This window comes from Nicotiana attenuata, chromosome 2, assembly GCF_001879085.1.
Source record: "Nicotiana attenuata strain UT chromosome 2, NIATTr2, whole genome shotgun sequence".
Lineage (NCBI taxonomy): Eukaryota > Viridiplantae > Streptophyta > Magnoliopsida > Solanales > Solanaceae > Nicotiana > Nicotiana attenuata.
This window is the reverse complement of record NC_031990.1, coordinates 47039173-47051516: the sequence shown is the minus strand read 5'-3', so window position 1 is coordinate 47051516 and position 12344 is coordinate 47039173. Positions and strand designations below refer to the sequence as shown.

At 41.3% G+C, this 12344-nt stretch overlaps 2 protein-coding genes across 2 annotated transcripts; both read right to left on the bottom strand.

The window, feature by feature from the left end:
• Positions 7468-7848, bottom strand: LOC109219231. Its single transcript, XM_019383675.1, has one exon. The coding sequence runs from the start codon at positions 7846-7848 to the stop codon at positions 7468-7470; it is 381 nt and encodes a 126-aa protein (XP_019239220.1).
• Positions 8379-8807, bottom strand: LOC109219221. The gene has a single exon (XM_019383664.1). It carries the CDS (start codon positions 8805-8807, stop codon positions 8379-8381), a length of 429 nt encoding a protein of 142 aa, XP_019239209.1.

Here is a 12344-nt window from a genome sequence, read left to right as displayed (position 1 = left end):
CATTATCTGAATTCTCCTTGCAGACAATGGTTAAATCACGAGGAGGTGGTGACAAACAGAAGGGTAGAGCAGAGTCTTCCCAGGGTATGGGACGTGGCATGATCAAATTGACCCCAGCAGCTCAGAAAACTCATCAAAGCTGCAGATAGAGCTACTTCCCATTCTGAGGGAAGTGAGTACTTGCCCTCCCGGGAGGCATTGAGTCTGATTCAGTACCGGAGTATGTACCTGACTTCCTGGAGAGGCTTCGTTTGAGAGATTCAACTACCCCTCCAAGCTCTCCTACTGTTCGTGCTTCAGTTCAGGTTTCATCTGAGTCGTCTGAGGGCTCAGCAGAGAGCAGTAATAGTGCATCCTGTACTTCACCTACAACATCGTCACCCGGTGAGGATCCCATTGACGAAGAATAAGGGGAGAACCCCAACCCGGGGGTGTGGAGAGAACTAGAAACCCCAAGGTGTGGAAAAGGAGGTTTGTCAGTGAGCTTGCATACCACAAGTTTCGGGAATGGTGGCCTCTGAGGTCGCTTATTATTGAGCGCCAGTTCATACAGAGCGATTTCCTGCCTCACAACCCTAATGTGAAAAGGCAATTCAGAGAACGGCCGGGGTGGGATTACTTCACTAGCAGGGTGCCAGAGGCAAACGAGCACTTAGTCAAAGAGTTTTATGCCAATGTTGCCCACATCAAAAAGGATACCAAAGTGACTAAAGTGCGGAACTTGAAAGTGATGTTCGATGGAAAAACTATCAATGAGTACCTGGGCTTTCCTGAGGAAGATGAATCATTATACTTGGAGAAATTGGCACTTGATGAGGTAGCACGTCCATGGTTAGCATCATATTTGGCTCTCCCGGGCACCACCCCAGTATGGTTGACAACAGGAGTTGCAATCTTGAGGAAGACTCTAAATTTTGAGGCGAAGGGGTAGGAGACTTTTGTATGCAGCAGGCTAGACCACACTACCCATGAAAACTCTATGCCGGTCTCCCGGGCGATATTGGTGGCGTCTATTATGGCGGGGTTCCCGATCAATGTCGGGAATGTTATGTCTGCGGTGATCACTAGGGTGGTCAATGAGGGTCAGAGATCATACCCCTTCCCAAATTTTCTTACAATGGATTTTTGAAGACCAGGAGGTGGAGAAAAGGAGCTTTGACGTGAAGGTGAAACCCAAAATGCCCTTTACCTGGTACAGCCTCAAGGCTGATGACAACCCTAAAGCCAAAAATCATAAGGGAAAAGCCACTACTTCTACTGGCCATTCTGATGAGCCAGTAGTGGTAGTCACTGCTTCCTAGCCTTCCCCTGCCATACCAGTTCCCACATCCGGGCCTTCTACTTCCACTGCTCCAGATATCCCATCATCCTCAGCCTACTCATTGACTGCCCACCGTTTGAGCCAAACACTTGCCAGTATCAACAACTGGATGCAGGCAGCTACTTCTAAGCTGTCTGTGCTTTCTAGCTCGGTGGCAGCCCAGTCCATACCCCCACAGCCACAGATTTCAGCTTCAGTGGAGCAGACTCTCAAGGAGCTTCTGGACAACCAGAAGAAGCTCCTGGAGAACCAGAAGTTGATTCTGGATGCTATAGGTGCTCACGGAAAGTCACTAAAGGAGCTGACCAAGGAGACAAAGAAGCTGAGAAAGACTCGAGCCTCAAAGGAGCCTGTGAAGGAGTGAGGGGAGAAGTGGAGAAGATGAAGGCTGCTGATCATCTACCATTGGAGCTACTGTTGCATCAGACTGAGCCAGAGCAGGAGCAGGAGTTGGAGAGGGCACCAAAGAGGAGGAGAGTGATCCCCCAAGCAGACGATGCAGTGATTGAGTTGGAGGACCTGCAAGGAGGTTCCTCTAGCCAGTCTCAGGTCCCAGAGCAGGCACAGGTTACAGGGATCCAGTCACAGGTTCCCAAGCAGTCACAGGACCCAGGGACCCAGGCTCATGACCCCATGCAGACGGAGGACCCATAGGGAGTTTTCTTTACTTTCTATCTTCTTTTTGAGCTTATTTTGGTTAGTTAGCATTGAGGATAATGCTAGCTTTCATTTGAGGGGGTAGCCCTATTTTGATTATGTTGGACTGTAATTATGATACTATTTTCCTTTTTGTTATGCTTTTTCACTTTTTGGTATGTATATAATTTTACCTGTTTATTTCACTTTTCGTATTTTACAATCTTGGTTTGTATATAAAGTTACTTCCTTATGTATATATTGATTCCCTCTTATGTATATTCGTTTAAATCCCCTATTGTACATATTCATTTTACCTTCCGTATTTTCTTTCATAGCTTCTTACTTCATTTTATTTCTTTTTCAGTTTAGTAGCTTCTTATTTTGAGTTTTGCATTCAATAAGCCTTTGGTTTTCTTAATGCCACGGTTCTTTCCAAAGGTGGAGTTTGTGTGAATCGGGTGGCTCTTCCCGATGATGGATGGCATGATAACCTTCTTAAGGGTTTGAGTCTGTTTTTCTTTTCGTTTTTGTGTAAATAATAGCTAGTGAGTAATAGTGCCTCAAGCAAAGCTTCACTTGGGCCTAACACATTTGCCTTTGACCTTATGATTATTAGTGTGTATAGGATGGTGACAGTTGTGACCTTGAGACTCTTGTGTTGGCTAATAATCATCAAGTGGTTTTTCGGGACCATTTGCATTGCTCAAATCTTATCTAAGGTTGTTGTGGGCCCCCGACTCTGTCTCGTTAGCAATCCTATAGCTTGTGTGGTGAGAATTTGATTTGCAAGTCCAAGTCTCGTGCCATTGAGTCTAGAACTTGCCCTGAATGTTAATCTAGGCAAAATCCTAAGTGTAGTTTGAATTGAGAAGTGATTATAGGCTCTCCTTGATCCGAATGGTATCTTGAAAACATCCATAGTCTACCAATGATAATATCCCTAGTCAACCCCTTTTGAGCCATAGCCCTTTTTCTTTCAAAGACCATGATACAAGCCTTTACCCGTTTTAAAAAGACCCTCTCTTGGCACCCGACCTTTCCTTAGCACAAGGCAAAAGCATAAGTTTGGGGGGAGAGAAGAGGAATGCAAAAAGTGGTAAAAAGTAGAAAATGAAGAAAAGGGACGACAAAAAGAAAAAGAAAGAAAATCAAAAAGTCAAAAAGAATGAATAAATGTTGAAGAAATGAAGGGATTCAATAAAAGTAAAAAGATGAATGGCGTGGAAATATTAGAAAGGAGAAAAAGGTTTGAAATGAACAAGAAAGAGGGACGGTGTGTCTCTCTAACCCCTAAGAAAGAAGTAAATGACTCAAAGAGTCAAGAGAATGTGTGCCAAAATGAAGCAAATGAAGTGCTTAAGGGAAGATGAAATCTTCTTAGACCAAATATATCCTACCCTGAACCAAAAGCCTTCATTGTATCCCCACAAAAGCCCTATATGATCTTGAGTTGAGTGAAGCTTACATTAGTGGTGACTCGCAAGGGCAAGCTTATGGTACTTAGAGCCGGACTTGTGACCTTTCTTTGAGAGAGATGAGTATGTTTTCCACAATCCTCGTTCTGAGTGCTACAATCTAAAAGTGAGGTTTTGCTTAAGGGAGAGTAAGGAGTATGAGTTTGGGTTCCACAATACCAAAGCAGTAGAAGGGGCTTCCTTGATGAGTTGAGTCAACTCTTGATGCTTTTGTGTCGCACTAAAACCATGGTGCTTAAAAAGGTTGAATGTTGTTAATGATTCATTTGAATTGAGGGCAATTGTTAGTCCCAATTGATGCTAGATGAGGTCACTTTAGGTCAGCTGAATTTTCTTGGTTTTATTCTTAAGGAGGTGGGACTTACTTTGATTCCTTGAGGACAAGCAAAAGCTTAAGTTTGGGGGAGTTGATAACAAGGGATTCTAGTCTATTTTATACTCCTTTTTGCTTCAGTTTTGGATTAAAAGTGTATACAAGTAATCCCGAAGGCTTACATGTTGTGGTTGTTTGCAGGGTTTGGTCAAAAAGTGACAAAGAAGTCAAAACCAGCTCAAAAAAGGAGTGAAACCTGCACAAGTGCCAAGAACAAGTCAAAGCACCGCTGACCGCAGTAAATCCGCTGCGGATGCAATAGACCCATCGCGGTCGCGGTCCATTTAGTGTGGTCCGCGGTGGAAAAGATCAGAGAAGATGCAATCCTGGAGTTTCAAGCAATGCGGCCCGCGGTAGATTCTTTGCGGCCGCGGTAGCCTCATCGCGGCCGCAGTCCACTTGTTGCGGTCTGCGGAGAAGGGATTCAGAGAGCTAGGATTTTGGAAGTTCCAAGACACCGCTGACCGCGATGCATTTTGTGCGGTAGCGGTAAAGCCATCGCAGCCACGGTCCATTTATTGCGGTCCGCGGTGGCTAGATTCAGAGAACAAAGACGAGCCAAAAAGCCTTAACGCGGCCGCGGTCCGCGGTCCGCGGTACCTCCGTCAGGGGTATTTTTGTCCAGAAAATTCGGCCTTGTATAAATACTTCTTTTTCAGATTTTTAGGGTATCTTATCTGTAGCTGAGCACGTGAACGCCATTTTTTAGCTATTTTGAGTAATTTTGTAGCTAGCTTAACATTCAATCTTCGAATTTTAGCTTGTAATTATATTTTATGTGTTATTATTCATCTCAATATCTGATTTCTTCCATTATTATGAGTAGCTAGACCCATTAGCTAGGGTTGTGGCTCAACCCTAATGTGGGTATTTGATGGGTCTCTTGTATTAGGGATTAGATATTTATGGGTGGTTGATATTTGGCCTGATTTGTGTTTTTAATGTTGAATTAGTGGTTGCAAACACTAATTTGTGCCTTTTTTACTTGGGCTCTCTTGAGAAAGAGAGCTTGAGTCTAGGAAAATCAGGCCAACAAGGAATTGGGGCGTATTCAAGAGATTGATAGCCCCAATTAAAGGATTAAACTTAGAGATAGTAATACCCGACTTGAGCCTATATTGCTTGCACAATTTTGACACCACATTGGTCTTGAGAAAGCCAATTAGGGCAAAGTCACTCAAGCTACCGAGAGGTATAGAGTGAGTAGCTTCGTGCATTGGCTATATCGCAATCCCAAACATAACAACTTTGCCTTAGACTTTAGAACCCGTCAAATATTCACCTAGGGCAAAGTCACTACCCTAGTGCCTTTCCATAAATTAAGAAAACCACACAAAAAGATATCATACTTAGCTTAATTTCAGAATCATTAGTGATAATCTAGATTAGTGAATCATCAACGCATGTTTAGAAGTGTAAACAATTACTTTGCACGTTACTAGTATAGATAGGAACTCAATTTCCAAACAATCTAGCTCCCTGTGGATTCGATCCCGACCTTCTCGGGTAAAAGCTCATCGACCGCTCTTGCCACTTTGTAGTGGTGTAGGGTTGGACCCGATCAGGAACCACCTCATATACCGTCGGAAAACTCTCGTCCCCCGCCAGACCCACTCCCTTTTCGAGTAGGGCTATATCGCTTTCTGGCACCAGAGCACCAACGGCTCTATCAGGGTTGGAGGATGCACTAGCCATCTCTTCTTTACAACAACAACATACCCAGTAAAATCCCACTAGTGGGGTCTGGGGAGAGTAGAGTGTACGCAGACCTTACCCCTACCCCGAAAAGGGCAGAGAGGCTGTTACCAGGAGACTCTCGGCTCAACAGGAGAGGCAATAATATCAAAAAAGAAATAAGAGAAAAGACATGTAACAACAAAAGATACCAGAAAGAAAATAACCACGACAAATAAGTGAAAGGACAATAACACAAAACTATGCAAAACAACAATGTGAATACAACAAAGACCGCTAACAAACCTAAACGAAACTCTATCAGACTACCCAGTACAAAGAGGGAAGAACTCTCGACTACCCCCTAGCCTACCACCCTAATGCTTGACCTCCACATGTTCCTATCAAGAGCCATGTCCTCGGAAATCTGAAGCCGCGCCATGTTCTGCCTGATCACCTCGCCCCAATACTTCTTAGGCCGTCCTCTGCCTTTTTCTCGTACCTGCCAAAGTCAACCACTCACACCTCCTAGCCGGTGCACTAGGCATCTCTTCTTTGATTGCGAAAATTAGGAATGATAAGGGAAAAAGGTAGCGGCCACAGGAATTTTTAACAGAAAAGGAAATGTGAGAAACTGAAGGAGAAGAAGAAAAGCTGCAAATGTCTCTCTTGAGCAATTGGGAAGCATAACATTCAAATGTAAGATTTTCCCCTATTTATAGGGATATAAATACCCTGAGCGGGAAAACCAAACGCCGCCATTTTGAAAACGTAAAGGGCACGGGAAATGACACAATGCATAGAAAACGTGCACCATAATGACGCATGAGGAGTTTTGATGACATTCTGAACTGATGTGACGATCTGATGCAGCTCTCGAAACATCACGTTGCTACTTCGCCACGAGGTACTCGCCTCTCGTATAAAGTACTAAGATTTCTCACAACTTTCGAATCGACAGAGTCCGCCCATCGAGCTTGCCAAAAGACGACCCCAATAGGCGGAGGGACTAACTATATGGGTCGAAATCTGACCAGACGAGAATCCGCGTGAAGAGGAACGGAAAGTCACTTGGGCCAAAGTCGTATCCATAAAACGCTATAACGACTCGCACCGCAGCCACGGTCGAGATCGTGTATTCAGAACGCTTGAACGGCGAATGGAATTTTACGGCATTTCAGAGGGTCAACCAGTAATACAGTCAAATGACTTAGGCACTATGGCTAATGACCGTTGGGTAAATGAGAATACCTAGTATATAAACTAAGTGGGAAGAAGAAGAAAGGGGGCTGAAAAAAATTCACATACAGAGATATTTTCAGAGAGGAAGAGGGATCTTCATCTCTTTTCCCCTCGCTAAGGAGAAAGAAGCAAGGAAGCTCAGATCCTCAGTATACGTCATTAGTCTCATCATATCAAATCTGTGGGGGTCAACCTTGTTAAAGATTGGTGACTCTTTTGTTCTATGTATTCTTCGCTATTATTCAATGTTATGAAAATCACCATCCTCTTCTTAAATTACGGGATTCAATTATTGCTATGATTAAATTTTATGTTCCGCTATGCTTGCTTGTTCTTGTCTTCTGCCTCAGATCTAGAAAGAATTATCTTTGACTAGGATTTACTTCAAATATTCCTGTTTAATTAGTTTATAAAAAGGTTTAACACTTTTTAGTCAAACAAGTATAGGAATTTGATTGTTGGTATTAAGGGTTGTTTCATAGCACCATAATTCTTGGAGAAGTGCTTCTTTAAAGACTGATTTTACAAAATCTAATTTTTTTTTTTTGGTTAAACTGGAAACTTTTATTTAACCAAGTGTAAATATGTACATCCACCCGCTCATTGGACTCTAGAGACGGGTCTTACAAAAATAGCCTATCTTTTTATCACTTAAGTTCCACATCTGGAACTTAAACTCTATACTAACATGGATATCTATTTATCCTATCTAAGACAACTCTCCATTTACAGTAGCTATTTCCTTAAATGTGTAAATGCAATACAATTTCTCTAACTCTATCCCTACTTTCTTTCCTTGTCTGTTGAAACCTTCGTAAGTTCCTTTCCATCCATGTGTGATATACTGTTGCTGCAAAGGCATTTCCAAGAATCTTCCATTTTGTATTCCTGCTCTTTGTTTTTGTAGACATCCATTCAATCTCTTCCTGCCATCTACCTACTTGTCGATCAATTCCAAACAGCCTCGAAATTTGCTTCCATATGAACTTTGAATATGAGCATTCAAAGAACAAGTGATCATGAGTTTCCTCTTCATCTGTCATACACAGAACACATTCTGCAGGTACTGGTATTCCCCATTTGATCAGCCTATCCACAGTTGCTAGTCTCCGATGCAGTGCCATCCACAGAATGAATTGATGCCTAGGGATCATACCTTATGTCAAGTACAATGTCTTCCAAGTAACTTTTGGATATTGTGGTATGAAGGAATAATAACCTGTGCTGATGGTATACTTCCCCTGTACAACATATAGTTCCAGCTCTTGTATTCCAGTGGTTAGCCATTTTTTGGCTTCAAATATTTTCCTTACCACCCAGCTAGCCTGTTTAGGAGTTTCCATGTTTTCAATCTCTTTCTTCTTTATATAGTGATTATGTATCCACATAACCCATAACTTGTCTTTCTTCTTTGCAATTGCCCATAACAGTTTCCCTATTGCTGCTCTATTCCACATAGAGAAGTTTATAATGTTCAGTCTTCATGCTGCTCTTGGCTTGCAAATTGTATCCCATGCTATAGGAGCTTTCTTTCCTTCATTGCTTCCATGCCATAGAAAGTTCCTGCATATCCCTGTAACCAGATCATGTACTTTTTTTGGAATCATGAAGACTTGTGCCCAGTATGTTTGCATTTCAAACAACACACTTTTGATTAGTTGGACTCTCCCTGCATATGATAAAAAGCTGGTTGTCCAGCATTTGACCCTTCCTGCATTCTATCAACCAAAGGCATGCATTGACTAATGGTGAGTTTTTTTAAGGACAAAGGGACACCTAAGTACTTGAATGATATTTCTCCAATGGTGAACTGCAACTTCTCCAGTATTTCTTGCTTGTGTTGATTAGATATTCCTGCCACATAGAATGAGCTCTTTTCCATGTTAGCCTGTAAGCCTGAAGCTGTGGAGAATTTTTCAAATTGTTTCATCATAAGTTCAATAGATACCTTATCAGCTCTACAGCACATTAATAAGTCATCAGCAAAACAAATGTGAACTATTCCCAATTTTGCACATTTAGGATGATAGTTAAAATCTGGATTTGATTTCAGCTGCTTTAAAGATCTGTTCAAGTACTCCATTACCAAAACAAAAAGATAAGGTGACATTGGGTCACCTTGTCTTAATCTTTTTTTCGCCTGAAACTTTGTTATTAATCCTTCATTGATCAGTAGGGAGTATGAAACTGTGCTTACACACTCCATAATTAGATTGACCATTTTGCAAGGAATACCAAGTTCCAGCATAAGAGCCCTTAGAAAATTCTAGTCCACTGAGTCATATTCCTTTCTAATATCCACCTTAACTGTACATCCTGGTGAAACTGTTTTCTGATTGTACCCTTTGATCAGTTCATGAGCTAGAATTACATTGTCCAAGATGTTTCTTCCTTCTATAAATGCTGACTGTGAAGGATCCACCAGATAATCCACTAACAACTTCAGCCTAGTAGTAAGCAGCTTGGCAATAATCTTGTACATTGTAGAATAGCATGCAATAGGTCTGAATTCCTTTACATAGTTTAGATTTGTCACTTTAGGTATGAGTGTGACAGTGGTGCAGTTGATCTCTCTAAGCAGCTTCCCTGTTTCAAAGAATTGCATTACTGCCTGTATAACATCTTCACCAATTACTTCCCAGTTTTCTTTGAAAAACTCAGCTTGATATCCACCTATTCCTGGAGCTTTATCATTTGGTAATTCTTGTACCACCCTTGTAATCTCCTCTTCTGTTACAGGCCTTATCATTTGTTGCTGTTGTGCCATTGATAGACAGGGTCCATCTCTGACTATGCTAACATCAATTCCAGTCATCACTGGGGCAGCCTCTCCTAGTAGCTTCTTGAAGAATTGTATAAACTCCTGCTGAATCTGCAGGGGATCAGTCAATCTCTCATTTTGTTCTGTACAAATGGATGTGACTCTATTCCTTGCCTGTCTGGCCTTCAATTGAGCATGGAAATATTTAGTATTAGAGTCTCCATGTTTGATCCATATAGCCCTTGACTTCTGTCTTAATACCTTCTCATGTACTGCATCCCATTTCTCCATTAGCATCAGAAGTTTCTTTTCTTGCTCTATCAGTTGTGGCTGTAAGTGATCATCATTAAGTTTCTGTTGTATGCCTTTAAGATCCTCCTTCATCTGTTTGAGTTTTTCCTCCACTGATGAATATTGTCTTTGTATTCCTCTAGTATGAATCTCTAGCAGTTTAAGTTTCCTACAGATAGCATACATAGTGTGTCCTTGTATTTCTTGCCTCCATATATTTTCACTGCTGCCTTATACTCTTCCTGTTGTAACATTACATTTAGTAATCTATAAGGTTTCCTCATCTTCATTCTGTGAACTTCTGTGTTCAATAAGATAGGTGTGTGGTCAGAACATCCAGGCATTAAGTATATTGCTTCAATACCTGCATATAGCCAAAACCATTCTGCATTACCAAACGCCTAGTCTATATGACTGTATATCCTGTCTTCAGCCCCACTCTTATTACTCCATGAAAACTGCATCCCTTTTTTATTTATCAAACCTACTCCAATATCAGAAATGCATTGTTTGAAATCAGCCATTTTATTTTGGTGAACAGGAACCCCATTAATTCTATCCTCCACTGATAGGACACTATTGAAATCCCCTATAATCAACCAAGGGCCATTGGTTACTGCATTGATGTCTCTTAATTGATCCCATAGAGCTCTTCTATCAGCTATAGTATGTAGGCCATACACAATAGTTAAGTCACTCTGAAATTTAGAATTTCTATCTTGTATATGGCAGTGGATCAGCTGTGATGATAGCTACATAACAACTAAGTTTACTGCTGACCCTTTCTAACACAGCCGAATTCTACCATTAGGAGCCTCAGTATAGTTATCAATGACTTCCCAATCTCTATCAATCTTCTTCTGTATATCCCTTGCTCTCCTTTTCTAGTCTCCAAACATCCTATCAAATCAATTTTATTCTCTACAAGGAAGCTTTTAAACTCCCTCTGCTTAAAGACTTGTTTGGTCCTCTAATATTCCATGTACTGAAAATCATATTGGTGGGATGGTAGTTGGAGTAGGCCCTTTGGTAATCCCATGTATATGCTCATTGCCTCCATGCCTATCAGGTGGCTCACTTTCCTGAATTCTCAGTGTTGAATATTTGTTTCTCCTTGTCAGCTCTTCATAATCAATTGTTGGTTGGCCTTTTGTATTTGATCTACCATGGTAGACCATAGCCTGTTTGCCTCTTCCTCCAATCTGAATTTGAATCTCCTGTACCTCCTCCTGTGTATTCTCTTCTTCATGTGTTCCCTTCTCAGCAACAGTTGTTTCATTCTCTATATTTGCATCTATCTTAGTTTTCCTCACCCATTTCTTCTTTTTATCTTTCTTCATCTGTACTTGTCTTCCTGTCTGTTTTTCCAGCTTACATTCCCCATTAGGATGCCCAAAGTGGTTGCACTCTTGGCATAATTTTGGTTTCCATTCATACTCCACTGTTTGCACCCTAATTTTACCATCAGACAGTTCTAATTTCAGATCATCTGGTAATGGCTGTGTTATATCCATTTCTATCAACACACGAGCATATGATACTCTTTCACACTGTGTTGTTAGTCTGTCAGTGCATATAGGTTTTTTCAAACAACTTGCAATTCTTCCTAGATTCTCCTCTGCCCAACATTGGATAGGTAATCCTGGCAAGGTGACCCATAGTGGCATCACACGCATAGGTTCCTTATCAAGCTCAAAGTCTGGTTCCCAATTCTTCAGTACCATTGGTCTATTGTTGAAAGTATACGGACCTTTTGCCATAATCTGCATTTTGTCCTCAATTGATTCAAATCTAAATATAAAATAGCCATCATCATGTAGTAATACCGTTGGAGTAGTAACTGAGTTTCACAGCCCATAAGCAAATTTCAGCATCTCTTTGAAAGTAGGATTTCCTCCCATAACATATCCTATGAGTGCTGACTCCAATTTTTTGCATTGCTGTGCCATTTCTTCCTGATTCAGCTTCACAACTTTAACTCCATCCCTCACCTCAGGTGGATAGAATTTGAGCTGCATCCCTTGTTGTACTGTTCTATTGCCTTTGACCACATCTGCCATAGTTCTCTTCTCCTCTCCAGATCCAGTAGAATAGGTCAGTTTCCTTGCTCCTGTAGCTATAGCGTTCTCATTCAACTTTGTAGTTTCGATTTCCTTCAGCGGTGGGGCTTGCATGATTGTCGGTGCACTCCCCATACCTGGCATCCATTGTAGCAACTGAACTGGAGCTAATTGTTGTATAACTCCTGATTCAGGTGTAACCATTCGATTCGAAGTTTCCTCATTACTTTCCTCCGTTTGTATTTGTTGCGAATTAGGTTTCCGATTTGTTTTCCGGCGAGTCATCGTCGTCCGCGCACATTAGCTATCCTTGCTAAAAATGCGCCGAGAGAAAACCACCTAAACGATTTTTTTTATATTTGTACAAAATCTAATTTTAAGATTTTGCTAAACCAATTTATTAGAAGGCGTTTATTTTTGTGTGTGTGTATTTTATTTTATTTTTTCGTAATTAAATAGTGACATTCTCTTCTTCTTCTTTTTTTTGGTGTGTGTGTGTGTGTTGGGG

Excerpts from the sequence above, each read along its gene's own strand:
- LOC109219221 (XM_019383664.1), bottom strand. The coding sequence starts at position 8,807 with ATGGAGTACTTGAACAGATCTTTAAAGCAGCTGAAATCAAATCCAGAT.
- LOC109219231 (XM_019383675.1), bottom strand. The coding sequence starts at position 7,848 with ATGGCACTGCATCGGAGACTAGCAACTGTGGATAGGCTGATCAAATGG.